Below are 14,391 nucleotides of genomic sequence, written 5' to 3'. Positions count from 1 at the left end.
GGGGCCAGGAGAGGATTTCCCAGCAAGAGCCCGATGAGCACCTGCTTGTAAGGTTTGTTGTAGAAGGGCGTCTTCGCTGGGCATGGCCTCTTCCAGCTCTGAGATTCTGGAGGGTTTGATATAAAATTAAAGGGATTGCACTGGCTCCATGACCTCTTAATGTGTCTTCCAGCTCTGGTTTCAGTAAGTTCATTTTCCTAAAATCCTGTTATTCTGTTCACATGGTTTCCAGATAGGTGCTCATGGGAGCATTTAAAAGGCTCATCATGGCTCCAGAGTTGGAAGGGAACTCCCAGGCCATCTTGTTCGGTTCCCACATATTATAAATGAGGAAACTGAAGCCTGTGGAGACTGATTGAAGGAGACTGCCCGAGGTCCCACTGCTAGGAAGGGTCAGAGGCAGGACTTGGCCCCACATGCCCAGACTCTTTCCTCAGGGCCACACTGACCTCTGGAAGTTCCCTTGGCAAGCATTTTAGGGGGAAGTGAGGCACAGATTAGCCCTCCTAACTGGCTTACCTCTTGCACCAAATAGTTTTGTGCTTAGGAGTAGAGAGTGTCAGAGGTGGTAACTGTGACCTGGAAGTGAATCAGTGACTATACTGTGTCTACACAGCTTCCTATAAGTGAAGACTGGACCACTGTCTGGTTATTCAGCTTAATGCAGAAAGCCTAGGCTAAGAATTCAGGCCTGGACAGCCTCACCTTTTTGGATGGGGCACACTGGGTATGATTTATCTGATTGGGCTCTCTACTAAGGACAATCCTAATTAGATAATTAATTACTCATTGGATCATAGCCCTCAAATTTGGAAGAACCCTCAGAAGTCATTGAATCAAAGTACCTCATTTTACCCGCAAAGAAATTAAGGCTTCAAGAGGGGTTTGAGTGGCTTGTCCAAAGTTGTACAAGGTAGAATTGGAGCTGAGATCTGGACTGATGTCTTCTCACCGATCCTGTGCTCTCAGATGTACATGATTCTGTATTCAGATCCTGGAAGGGACCTTCAGGGCCACCCAGACCAACACTCTCAGTTCATTGATGAGAAAATGGGGGCCCATGAGGCTAAGTGGAGACCCATACTGGCCCAGGATCGGGCCACCAAAGAAATCAGGTGGCCCAAGTGTCTCTGGGATCTCTCCCCCTTGATGGTCAGAATCAGTCCATCCCTCAAAGCTGATGTTGCTGTGGCAGGGAGCCCAGACAAAGGCAACCATAATGCAAACCAGGCTTCTTAAGAAAGGTAAATGAAGTGAAACCTTCCGAGAAGATGCTCTCTTGGAGCCCAGCCTAGAGTGGAAGCAGGCCTGCATCTGAGACAAGGACGGACGGCTCCTGGAAGGCATCCCAGGGAAACCGTACCATAGAAACAGCTTCCTCTCCCAGCTGACGAATCCCAGAGCTGTGATAGAGACAAAATACCATAAACATGACACCTGTTGGCTGGCTGGTGGGCAGCCCCTGGGAACTTTGGAAGAATTACATTTCTGCAGGTGGCCTTGTGGCCAATTACAGGCTGGGAGGAAGTCAGTTCAGCAAATTAAATTCCACGCACATTATTAAGCAGAGCCCTGTGCAAGGCACTGGTGGTGGGGGGGATGTGGTGTGGGCAGGCAGAGGACAAAGTAAGGTAAGTCAGGGACCCCTCATGGGCTTACAGTCTTGAGTAGTATATGACACACATATAAATACATGATATACCCAATAGAACATAAGCAGCCAAGAGAGGCACATGATGCCTGTGCAAAGTCTGAGGAAGGGAAAATTGGTTTCCTGCTAGGAATCTGGGCTGGCTTCATGGAGGAGGTAGCATTTGAGCCGAGCCTTGAATGACCTATCTCAACCTTTAAACCAGAGAATCAGAGGTGGAGAGTGGGGAGAAATCCTAAAGGTCTCTGAACCCATTCATTTCACAGATGGGGAGCCTGAGACCAAGAAGTGTTCTGGTCTAAGAAGTAGGGTGATAGAAACAACTGGCTCCAGGTGCAAAGGATTGAGTTCAAACCCTGTCTTTGACCCGGTGCTTAAGTCACTTACCTTGCAGAGGCTCAGTTTCCTAATGTGTAAAATGGGAGGGGTTGACTAGCCTATGTCCAGGATCCTGATCTACTCTAAAGACAAGGTGGGGGGAGGGTCGGGGTGACAGGCAGAAAGCTTTAGGAATGATAGAAAAAGGAGAGAAGCTGAGAAGCTGGGGAAATCATGAAGGGCCACTGGGGGAAGGGACATCTGAGCAGAGCCAAAAGCTAACCCAGGCTGTTAAGGAATGGGAAGGGATGAATGAGTGGATTGATGAAAAAGGCATTTTTAAAAATACTTATTTATTTATTTTTAGTTTTCAACATTCATTTGCATAAACTTTTGAGTTTTCAGTTTTCTCCCCTTCCCTCCCCAAGACAGCATGCATTCTGATACAGGCTCTACATGTACATGCAGATTAAGCCTATTTCCACACTCATCATGTTGTAAAGAATTTTAGAGCCATTGGAAGGAACCTCATGAAAGAAGGAACACAACAGAAGAAAACAAGAGAGCACATAGTCTTCTTCCCTCTGTGTTCAGACTCCATGGTTCTTTCTCTGGATGTGGACGGCATTTTCCACCAGGAGTCTTTTGGGTTGTCTTAGAGCCTTGCATTGCTGAGAAGAGCCAGGTCTAGGAAAGTTAGTCATTGCACAGTGTGGCTGTTACTGTACACGATGTTCTCCTGGGTCTGCTCACTTCACTCACCATCAGTTCATATAAGTCTTTCTAGGTTTTTCTGAACTTCGCTTGCTCATCATTTCTTATGGCACAATAGTATTCCATTACATTCATATACCACAATTTGTTCAGCCATTCCCCAATTGATGGACACCCCCTCAATTTTGAGTTCTTGGCCACCACAAAAAGAGCTGCTATGAATATTTTTGTACCTGTGGGTCTTTTCCACATTGGAAAAAGCATTTATTAAGTGCTTACCAAGGGTTCAGCTCTGTGCCTGGGGATAGGAATGAAAAGGAGACCCAGTCCCTGCCTTCAAGGGGTTTATATCCTAATGGTGGAAACAACATGCATTTCCCCTCCCCCAGCTGCCCCTGCAGTGGTAACTGTGGAAAGCAAAGTCTGGGGATGGGGAGTTGCTCCAAAAGTCAATCAAGATCCTCTTTCCAGAAACGTTGGAAGGATGGATTTTGTTGAGTGCATTCAGAACAAAGGTGTGGGGGGCATGGCATGAGGAGTGTGGCTGGTGTACTCTAAAAGGTAGGGGAAAGGAGGAAGCACCCCAGGTGTAGGGGGGAGCCTGGGCAAATAGACAAAAGAAGAAAACATAACCCTGGGGTTTCAAACCTGAGGAACTGAGAAGAGAGTGGTGCCATTAACAAGAACGGAGAGTAAAACAGATAGCCAGAAAAAAATGATGCGGGCAGATCACTCCTTCTCACCTTGCTCATATCCCAAAGGGAAGAATCAGAACAATGTCAGTGCAAGTCACTAACCCAATTCAATCGACATTTTGTTAAGGATCTACTCTACCCCCTACTTGACCAGGGGCTGGGAATATGAAGCCAATTGTCTCTGTCCTCAAGTAGGGCACAAAAACGATTTCTTTTCAGTTACCGAGCTTGTATTTTCTCCCCCTTCTCTCCTTCATCAAACAAAACAAAGCCCTTCAGAATAAATAGGTGTAGTGAGGCTAAACAGAGGGCCAGATTAGCCATTTCCCTGTGTCTCCTTTTGGCTCTTGGGCCCATCATCTTAGTCAGAAGGTGAGTAGTAGGCATCACCATGGAGCCTCCCAGGTGTAGATGGCCTTTACCTGGATTTTTACAGTTGTAATTATTGTGTAAACTGTTGTCTTTCTTCTGCTGACTCCACTCTGCATTAGTTCATACAAATCTTCCCAGGTTTCTCTGGGACTGCCTCCTTTTGAAGGAGTGTCCAGTCTTGGGTTTTGTAAACCTTAAAGAATTATATAAAGCGGTGTGGCTCCTGCTCCACGTGTGGGGCAAACTGTGCAAAGACCCTGCCCTTGAGAAGGCCTGAACTCTTTCTGGAAACCCAGCTGGTCAGCCTGCAGGCACACTGGGCGAGTGGTGATGCCCGGCTTAAACTCTACCAAGGATTAGGAAAGCTTAAAAGAGAACAGGCCCAGCAACTCTGTTCTGGGTCAGCTGGGACTTTCCAAACCAGGGGAATGTGACAGAATGCAGGCCCCTCGTCCTTCATCCCCCCTCTCCAGTCCCTGTTGGTCCTTGAAGCGGATTTTTTGTACAGCTTGTCAGGCAGGGGATAATTTGCTTATGTATAGTCTGTGATATAACAAACGGCCAAATGAAGGAAGAGTCTGGGGAGCTGTGAAGAAGGAGCTGGATTATTGACAGGACTCAGGCAAGGGCAGTGAGAAACAAAGAGAAGAGAGCTGGAATTCCAGCTTCTGCCATGTCCTGGCCAAGCTGGGTCTTGAACTTTAGAGAAGGGACTTTTCTTTGCTCCCTCAGCCATCCACCTGCCCAGCAAGGCAGGCAGTCAGAAGGTGCTGATCCATACAGAGAGCATGGCCCGCTCTGGTGTCAGGCCCCAATCTGTCCACTCCCTGAATTCTAGACTGACTCAGGATCTGGGAGGAGAGGTCGTGTGGTCAGGGGAAGGAGCCCTCCTGGGTCTAGAGGCAGAAGATGGGACTCAGAGCCCAGCTCTGCTCTCCGGGCCTCTTCAGCCTTGAAAAATAGCAGTGAATATGTAGAGATTTCAGGTTCGTGAAGTGTTTTGCACATACTATTTGATATTTATTTCAACCCAGTGAAGGTTGTCCCAGGTTCTTGGATCCTCCCTCTCCATTCTCTCATTTAGTAACCACATCAGTACTCCTGGGGTTAAATAATCATTTCTTTTTTTAAAGAATATTTTAATGTTTTTTCTCAGCTACATGTGAAAAAAATTTTTAACATTTGGGTTTTTTTTTTATTTTTGAGTTCCAAATCCCCTTCCTCCCTCCCCCCTTAAGAAGGCAAACAATTTGATAGAGATTACACGTGTGCAGTCATGCAAAACATTTCCATACTAGCCATGTTGCAAAAGAGAACATGGATCAAAAGAAAAATACAGCCCAGGAAAAGTAAAGTAAAAAGGCTTTTGATCTGCATTGAGACACCAAAAATGAGCATTTCTATGCACATACCTCCCAGATGGTTTCTGTTCAGCCCAGTCTCTTCCCTGAACGTCATCTCACATCACTAATTGGCTGCCTAGACAGCTCAGGAGGACAGTAAGTAGAGCGTTGGAGTCAGGAAGACCTGAATTCAAATCCTGCCGCGGACCTTAAGAGCTGTGTGACCCTGGGCAAGTCACTTCACCTCTGCCTCAATTTCCTCAACTGTAAAATGGGCCTAATAATAGCACGTCCCTCCCAGGGTTGTTGTGAGTTGCTTAGAACATAGTAGGCACTTAAAAAATATTTGTTTCTGTCCTTTCTTATTGCACATTTCCAACTGGATGTCCCAGAGACATCCAAAATTCAACCCACCCCAAACTGAGCTCATTAACTCATTTTTCCCTCCAAACCCTCCCTTGTTCCAGACTTCCCTGTTTCTGTTAAAAGCACCACCATCCTTCCAGTCTCCCAGGCTCAGAACCTAGTCATAGCCTCCCTTTTCCCAGATATCCAATCAGGTGCCAAATTTTTTTCATTTAAAATCTTTTTTTCTATAAACAAAAATCTGCTTTCTCTCCCTCCGACCCCTCCCTTGACTCCCCAGTACAAAAGCAAGAAAGAAAAATAAAACCCATATTAGAAACATGCATAGATAAGTAAAACAGATTCGTGTATTGGCTGTGCTCGGAAAACATCTCAGTCGCCCCCAGAGTCTGCCTCCTGCAAGGAGACTTTTCCTGTTCCCCCTCCCCCTGAATGCTGCCCCCATCCACCTTGTGTTTAACTGCCTTGTGTGTGCCCATATGTGTTTATTCACTTTATGTTTATAATCATGTATCTGCTTGCCACCATTAGAATGTGAGCTTTTGCTAGTAGGGGTTATTTTATTCTTTGTGCTTGCATCCCCAACATCGAACACAGCATCTAGTACAGAGCAGGTGCTTAATAAATGCTTGGTGATTGGCTAATTTTTCAGATAAGTACTGTTACGCCCATTTTACAGATGAGGAAACTGAGGCTGAGAGGGATAAAGTGGTTTGCCCAGGATCACACAGCTAGGATTTGAACCCAGGTCTTCTTGGGTTCAAGTCCAGGCCTCTGTCCATTATGGCCACCTTCATTTCTCTAAATCTCCATTTTCTTCATCTGTGAAATGTGACAGGGTTGTTCTGGATAAGTTCTAAAGTCACAGATGTAAGCAGGATAGAGGTCAGATGAAGAAACTGAGCCCTAGGGAGGCAAGTGACTTACCCGGGGTCACACAACTAGTAAGGGGAAGAGGCAGCATTCTAATCTTGGACTCCAAATCCAGGGTTCTTCTTACTGTGCTAGATAGGTGACAGTCAGCCTCTGTCCATGAGCACCTCTGTCCAAAGGCAGGCTGGTGTCATCGAGGGCTCAGAGTCAGGGTTACTGAGGGGAAGGGCCTTCCAAAACCTCCAAGAACTCTATGACTCTGACCTTTTCATTTAGCCACATGTCTGTCCAGCACAATAGGGAAAGTCTCCTCTATGGCTGAGAGGATGAAAGGCCAGACATCCCTTGGTCTGGAGGGTCCATGAAGCTCTATGGTGGTTTTCAAAGGCCCTTCCTCACAATAACTCTGTATAACTCTAATAACCTCACTATGCTGATGAAAGTCTCTCAGAACCAATGTATTCTTACCCTGCACACAATTCTATCAAGCCTAGTATGTTTTCTCAGTCCAGAACTGATCAAAGGAAATAAATAGGGGCAGCTAGGTGGCACAGTGAATAGATCAGCGGCCCTGGAGTCATGAGGACCTGAGTTCAAATCCAGCTTCAGACACTTAACTCACAAAAAAACTAGCCGTGTGACCTTGGGCAAGTCACTAAACCCCAACTGCCCTTCCCTCCCCCCTCCAAAAAACAAACAAACAAAAAAAGGTAAATAATAAGTAGAGAGAGTGTGTCTACATTCAGGCAGGCACACTGACCACAGTGAGAAAAGATAGACAGCAAGGAATAAGGACAGCAAGAGTAAAGTCAGAAAATATCTTTTGAAAATATAAAATATAAATATAGTTTAAATTAAATATATTAATTATATATTAAAAATAGAACAATAAACTAAAAATATAAGAAGTAAAAGGAAAGTAATATATATTTTAAATATAAATATAATTTCAATTAAATATTTTAATTATATATATTTAAAATATAAAAAGTAAAATACATAGCAGTCTGGAGCTATTTAGTATATGAACAAATACTGCATGAATCTCACTCAATAAGCCCCAAGACTCAATTACCACACAGAATAATAATGAATGTTCCTAATGATAAACCTGAAACGCTGAGAGAAGGCACAGTTATAGATTTGGGAAATTTTAGAGCTGAAGGAGACCTGAGAGGGCATCTCATCCAACTGCCTTATTAAAAAAAGCCAAGAAACCTAATGTCCAACATAGTCACCTTACTCAGACAGAAATGTCTATAATATATTTTGTAAAGATTCCTATGCAAAAGGATTAAAATGAAAGTTGTGGTATTTAAAGGGGGTAGATTCTTGGCAGTTTGGCAACGTTAATGATCCAAAATGACTCATCCTCTGTCATCTCCAAGTAGCCAGGGTCTTAACTGTTCTGTCTGGTGATTATGATGGTGATGACGATGACAGTGGTGATGCTGGTGGTGGTGGTGGTAGTGGTGAGTTATTCCAGAAGGAATAACGATGCCTCAGCCAACAAAGCTGAGGGCTGCAGACCCAAGAGTAAGGTTAACAAGAACTACCACGGGACAGTTCCAGGAAAGGTAACGTAGCTCATTTTTCAGCAGTTGTCCCCAAGAGTGGAGTGAGATCTGCATTGTGCCATTCCCACTTCCTCTGATCTCTCAGAAAGCTCGTGAAAGAATTTTCTGGGGGGAAAAAAAGAGAAAGACTAAAGACATCTGTATCTCCAAACATAGAGCAGAGGCCTTTTTTAAAAATTGCTTTTTTCTAAGTGGGTTTAAGACAGTTCTTTGTATAATACATGATATGTCCTGTACTGCTTACTGTGATTAACACTCACTGCACAGGGCCTTTCTCACCGCTGGTTTAGCCAGTGCCTGACGAGAAGACAAGGGCACTGATGTGCACCTGTGACTGGGAGAAGTGGCTGCATTCCCTTATGACCCCTTCCCATCCATAAGGGAAAAGAGCCCAGTGGCAGTGGTGTCTGGAGGGTTCTGGGTTCAAATCTCAACGCTGCTACCTACTGTTGCCTGCATGATTTGGGACAAACCACCCTCTCTAGGCCTAAGTTTTCCCCTTCTATAAATGGGGAGAGGGGAAGGGTTTTAAGGTCTCTTCTAGTTCTGAATCTATGACCTGATACTTTGGAGTTGAGAGATTCCTGAGTTCAAGTCTTGACTCTAACACTGACTAGCTGTGTTATCCCTGACTCCAATTTTTCATCTGTAAAATGGGGATAATAGCATCTCTCTCACAAGGCTGTTGAGAGGATCAAATGAAATGCAGTTTGATACAGTGAATATTTATTTATTCATTTGCTTTTTGGAGGGCAATTGGGGTTGTGACTTGCCCAAGGTCACACGGCTAGTTTTTGTGTTAAGTGTCTGAGGCCAGATCCAAACCCAGGTCCTCCTGACTCCAGGGCCAGTGCTCTATTCACTGCACCACCTAGCTGCCCCTACAGTGAATATTTATTAAGCACCTATGGTTTGTGCCATGCACTGTGCTAAGTAGCAAGATAAAAATGACAATGACAGGGGAGATGGCTCATAACCAAAGCAGTAAATACTGGTAACTTGGAGGGGGCAGAGGCCACTCATCCCTCAGGAAGAGCCCCTGGGAGGGGGTGACTTCTGAGCTGAGCCTTGAAGGAGGATCAGAATCTCAAGGGGGGCAGCATCCCAGGCAAACACCGAGTATGTGCAGGCGGGTAAAGGGCAGCTTGGGACAAGCCTGGAGCCAGGCACTTAGGCGCTCTGTGACCCTAGGCAAGTCACTTAACCTCCCTCTGCCTTGGTTTCCTCCTCTGTAGAATAGAGATAATATCACCTGCCTTACAGGGCTCTTATGAGGATCGACTAGGATAAATTCTAAAAGTTCTTCATGAGCCTTAAGGCGCTGCAGAAATGCCAGCTGTATGGGGGAGCGATCTGCCAGCCTTCAGGCAGCATGTCAGGTTAGCTGTCATTGTTACTACTTCCTTAGTCAGCTGGTCAAAGAACTTTTGGATTATTTGATTGAATTGAGTTTCATGAAATGTAACTCAGCCCAAACCAGGTGCCGACAGAAAGAATGGCATTAATATCCAGGCTTTAATTAAGAAGATATCGGTCCAGTCCTTTCCAGAGATAGACATGGGAATTGGGCTTGAAGGGCTGGGAGATCGGCATTGGCCCTGCCAAGGTCTCACAGCGAGAAAAGTCCTTCAGGCTAGCAGTCTTCCACTCTGCCCGTGTCTGCTTTCCCAGCGGTCAGGCTAACTTGGCCTTCACTTGGGGGGGAGGGGAAGGAGGGGGCTCTTCTCTGGTCCCTCTGGCCGTCGCCCCGCCCCCTGGTTCATTCACCACCAGGACAGGCTGCCTACCCATTCATGCTGGGGAGAGACAGCTCTGGGCTGGCCCCTGGACCATTGGCCTCTGGGGCAGCAAGCAGCGAGAGATATTTAAAGCTCCCATTGGCCAGGGGAGGCGGCTCCCGGCACACAGCACATGCTGCGGGCTCAGGGAGCAGGCAGAGAGCAGGGTTTCTGATCCCGGGCTGCACCCCCACTCCTCCTCCTGGCCTGGGCCGGCCCGAGTTGCTGGGGTCCACTATGGCCAGCCCATCCTTCAGGACTTCTCATCTCTTCACCATCTCAGGGCTACTCTATTACTCCACCTGTTTGGGTGAGTTGAAGGAGGGAGGGAAGAAGGAAGAAGGAGGGAGGGAGCAAGAGTTTTCTTGGACAAACAACCAGCCAAAAGGAGACAGACTCTGGGAAATCTGTGGTGTTCCTGCAGCTTTTGCAGGGGGCTTCATGAAAAATCCTCAGACACTGTAGGCTGTGCAGCTACTAAGGGGACTGGCTGATGGAATCATTCTGCTCGTGTGTGTGTGTGTGTGTGTGTGTGTGTGCCCCTGGCAGGTGTGCATTTGTGTGTGCCCCCGATGCTTGCTTGGACTTCTTGTTTGGCTCTAAGCTGCTGGCCCGGCCTTTCTCCTTTTGGCTGTCTTTGCAGCAGGTAATTCACCATAGAATGTAAGAGCTCGGAGGGTCCTCAGAGTTCGCAGGAGCAAGGCAGCATCAGACTAGGGCTGGATGCCATCTGGGCGGCCGCACGGGCCAGCCCCTCTTCCAGTCTCCGATCCAGCCTCCTCCCCTTGGAAGCCCACAGATGTTAAGGCACTTGCCCAGGGTTGCACTGGGACTCGGCCCTCCTCTTTCGCAGGCTCCCTCACCTGGGGCTGCCTCCGTGCTAGTGGGGTGCCAGGCTGCAGCCAGCCAAGAGTCCTGCTGCCTTGTTTCTGCAGCCTGCCTGGTTTCTAGCATGAGACCCCCCTGGAAAGAGGGCAGACGTGCAGACTGACTGCTGGCTTTGCTGCCTGTCCTTCTGATCCCTTAAACATGCACTCCCTTACCTGTCACGCACCTCCCAAAACAAATCCTCTAGTAATCAACTTTTGCAAGGGCCACACCAGCAGCCTGGGGAAGCTCAGCGAATCTCTGCAGTGGAAATGTTTCTCTGACGTTCCTTGCGGAGCTGGTGCTCCCCACCCTCCAAAGGCCCTTATTGGAAGGGGGGACCAGAGAAAATCGGGTCACTGTAGAGTGAAAAGGCCCTTTGGGAAATCAGATTCCCTGGAACTCCCTCCTCGTGTTGGAGCCCAAACTTTTGCCTTTGCTGGTGTGGTTACTATGTAGTAAGGTTGGTTGTTTCAAGCATCCCTTTTTTTCCTTCCCTTGCCCTCACGTGTGCATCTTTGCACACATGTGCAGAGTCCCCAAAGCAAAGGTCTGGATGTCGGTGGGGATTGGTGTATTGCAACCTCCCTACCATTTTCTGCCTGTATTTCCCATTTCTTTCAGTGGCTCCTAATTTCTCATGGTTACCTTTGCTGGAGCAAGAGCAGAATTCAAAATAATTAGCTGTAGGAAATTCCGGGTGTGACTAATGCGAGATTTGCATACATACTAGCGGCTCTAGACGGCCCAGGTTGGCATTCATACAGCCAGAAGCCTTTGGGCATTGGAGGGAACCTTGCAAGGCTTCTCAAAAGCCCTTATTCTCCAGCTGAGAACAGAGGACCAGAAAAGGCGAAGTGGATCCACTCACCAGGACTCCCCTTATCTTTGACCCAGTTTCCTGTTTTTCCTACACTGATTTGTGCTGGATGATTTCAATGACCTGTCCCTCAGTTTCTCCTGTTCCATGTTACAGTGGGAAGGATTCTGAAAGACTGTTAGGGCACCGAAGCAGCAAAGGCATTTGGGGAACCCAGAATCAGAATCACTGTTATTTCTGACCGTTTTGGCAGGGAATGAAGTAACTTTGAGATATACTGAGCACTTCTAACCCCTCCCCCCAATTTGAACTTGGAGGTATGGGGCAGGATGTGCTAGGGACTGAGAACACGTGAGTGGGGAGCCCGTGTGAAGATAACATGGGTCTGGGGTCAGAAGACCTGGTTTCTTCTTATTTGTTCATGTGATTTCTGGTTCAATCCCTACCTGTTTGTCCTCGAGCAAGGTCACTTAACACAGTTTCCTCATCTGTCAAATGAAGTTATTGGACTGGATGGGCCCTTGGGTAGGGCCATTCTAGCGCTGAATCTGGGATCCATGCCACAGGGAGACACATCATTGTTTCCATGACTACGTCATATGTGGGGGCTCCTGGTAGCCAGAATTCAAGAGGCTGTGGAGTGGACCCAGCAGGCAGCAGGGGCTGGGGAGAAGCCCACAGGATCCCCTGCAGACAGAATCCACTCGAAGCTCTGAGCTCACTTGACAGGGCAGCCTTGTTTTCAGCCATGTCCACCTGGTGGAAATATTCCGAGCTGGAACGAGCCGTAAATAAACTAGACAGTGCTAAAAACAAACAGCTCCATGGAGTCAGCTCAGGCAGAAATAGATTGGGATTGCCTGAGCAGAGTGATGCAGAGAACCATGGACAGTGAGAGGGGGAGGGCGCCCAGAGCAGAGAAGCAGGGAGGGGGCTCGGGCTGGCCCTAGCACAAAGAGGCCGCTCAAGACAAATTTCACCCTCCTGGGGAAGGAAGCCCAGGTGTTAGATGTTAGTCACAAAGGGCTTTGGATGCCTTTGGCCCCTCCATTAGCGGACAGGGAGGAGGCAAGACTCAGAGGCTATATATGGACTGGAAAATCGATAAATTGCAGCAAATGCAAATAGTCCCACTAATCTGCCTACCTCTCAGATCCTCCCCCTCCCCACCCCCATGACTGGCCTGCCTAGGGTTTCCAGAAGCACCACGGAAAATTGCCCCCTCGGGCCTCAGCTGTTCTCTCCCCCTCCCTCTCACAAGGAAAGCAGTTTTGGTCGTTACAGCCTCAGGGAAGGGACTAAGGACCAGCGGGAGCCGGGTGCCTTAAAAGGGGTCCCAGCTTTCTGGCCTGTTGCATGCCCCACCATGTTTTCTCCCACTATTACAAAGGAGCCCTCTCTTCTGGACCTCCCCTGGCAGTCAGCTCAGGCAAAGCATCAATTTAGGAAGGGAGCTAAACAAAGCTTGATAATTGGGCATTATTACGTTTGAGAATCTCTCATGCCTAATCGCTCTGAGGCAGCATGGTTCAAGGGAAATGAGTGCTAGATTCAGGGTTAGAGGACCTGAGTTCAATCCCAGCCACTTACTATTTGAGTGACCCCGGACCAGACACTTCCTCTCTCTGGGCATCAATTTCCTCACTGGTAAAATTACAGGACTGGACTAGTCCTCTTGGGCCTCTTCAGTTGTAGGGCATGATCCCATGGAGAAATTGGTGCTGGCTAGAGGCTGCGGTAAACTGGAAAGTGAAAGAGCGGGGTGTTTGGGGAGTGAATAGCTCCCTGAAGGTCGTGTCAGGAGATCCAGCCAATCAGTCAATCAATAAACATGTATTAAATGCTTATATGCCAGGCACTGTGCTAAGTGCTGGGGATAGAGAGAGACAAAAGACAGTCCCTGCCCTCAAGGAGCTCCCAATCTAATGGGAAACAATATGCAAACAAATTTGTGCAAACAAGATATATACAGGATAAATAGAAAATACAGGCATACCTTGGAGATACTGTGATTTTGGTTCCAGACCACAGCAATCAAGCAACTATCCTAATAGAGTGAGTCACACGAATTTTTTTGTTTTCCAGTGAATGTAATAGTTTTGTTTACACTATACTGTAGTTTATTAAGTGTGCAATAGTATTATGTCTAAAAAATGTACATACCTTAATTTAAAAATATCTTATTACTAAAAAGTGCTGTCATCTAAGCCTTCAGCAAGTCCTAATTTTTTTGCTGGTGGGAATGCCTGAATGCTGATGGCTGCTGACTGGTTGCTGAAGGTTGGGGTGGCTGTGGCAATTTCTTAAAATAAGATAACAAGGAAGTTTGGCCCATTGATTGACTTCCTTTCACATGAACCCTTAGAGGCCATTGTAGGGTTATTAATTGACCTGATTTCAATATTATTGTGTCTCAGGGAATAGGGAGGTCCAAGGAGAGAGTCAGAACATATGTAACATTTATCAATAAAGTTCGTGGTATTCCAAAACAGTTACAATAAGAACATCAAAAATCACTGATCACCATAACAGATGTGATAATAATGAAAAAGTCTGAAATATTGTGAGAAATACCCAAATGTGACACAGAGGCATAATATGAGCACATGCTGTTGAAAAAGTGCTCCCATAGGCTTGCCCCGTGCAGGATTTCTATAAACCTTGAATTTATAAAAAATACAGTATTTGCAAAGGACAGTAAAGTATAATAAAATGAGATATGCCTGTAATTAACAAAGGGAAGGTACTAGACTTCAAAAGGGTTAGGGAAGGCTTTCCGTAGAAGGTAGGATTGGTACTTAAAGGTAGCCAAGGAAAGCAGTTGGCAGAGTTGAGGAGGGAGAGTATTCCAGGCATGGTGGACAACCAGAGGAAAATACCCAGAACCAAGGTTGGAGGGTCTTGGTCATGGAACAGCCAGGAGGCCAGGATCATTGGATTAAAGAGGACATGTTTGGAGTAAGATGTGAGAAGACTGAAAAGGTAGGAGATGTCTAGGATATGAAGGGCTTTGAATG

The 14,391-nt window shown here is 46.8% G+C and overlaps 1 protein-coding gene across 1 annotated transcript in view; it reads left to right on the top strand.

Annotated features, from left to right (window-relative positions):
* Nucleotides 1–9,704: 9,704 nt before the first annotated feature.
* COLQ (collagen like tail subunit of asymmetric acetylcholinesterase) overlaps nucleotides 9,705–14,391 on the top strand; it is a 50,424-nt gene continuing 45,737 nt past the window's right edge. The window contains exon 1 of the mRNA XM_069088415.1: nucleotides 9,705–9,997. Within this exon, the coding sequence (XP_068944516.1) occupies nucleotides 9,925–9,997 (73 nt within the window). The 5' untranslated portion in view covers nucleotides 9,705–9,924. The remainder of the gene's footprint in view (nucleotides 9,998–14,391) is intronic.

This window comes from Petaurus breviceps, unplaced genomic scaffold, assembly GCF_028583685.1.
Source record: "Petaurus breviceps papuanus isolate PSGF00001 unplaced genomic scaffold, PetGlider_PUasm1.0 185, whole genome shotgun sequence".
NCBI lineage: Eukaryota > Metazoa > Chordata > Mammalia > Diprotodontia > Petauridae > Petaurus > Petaurus breviceps.
Note: the sequence above shows the minus strand (reverse complement) of the source record. Positions and strands in the feature narration are given on the sequence as shown.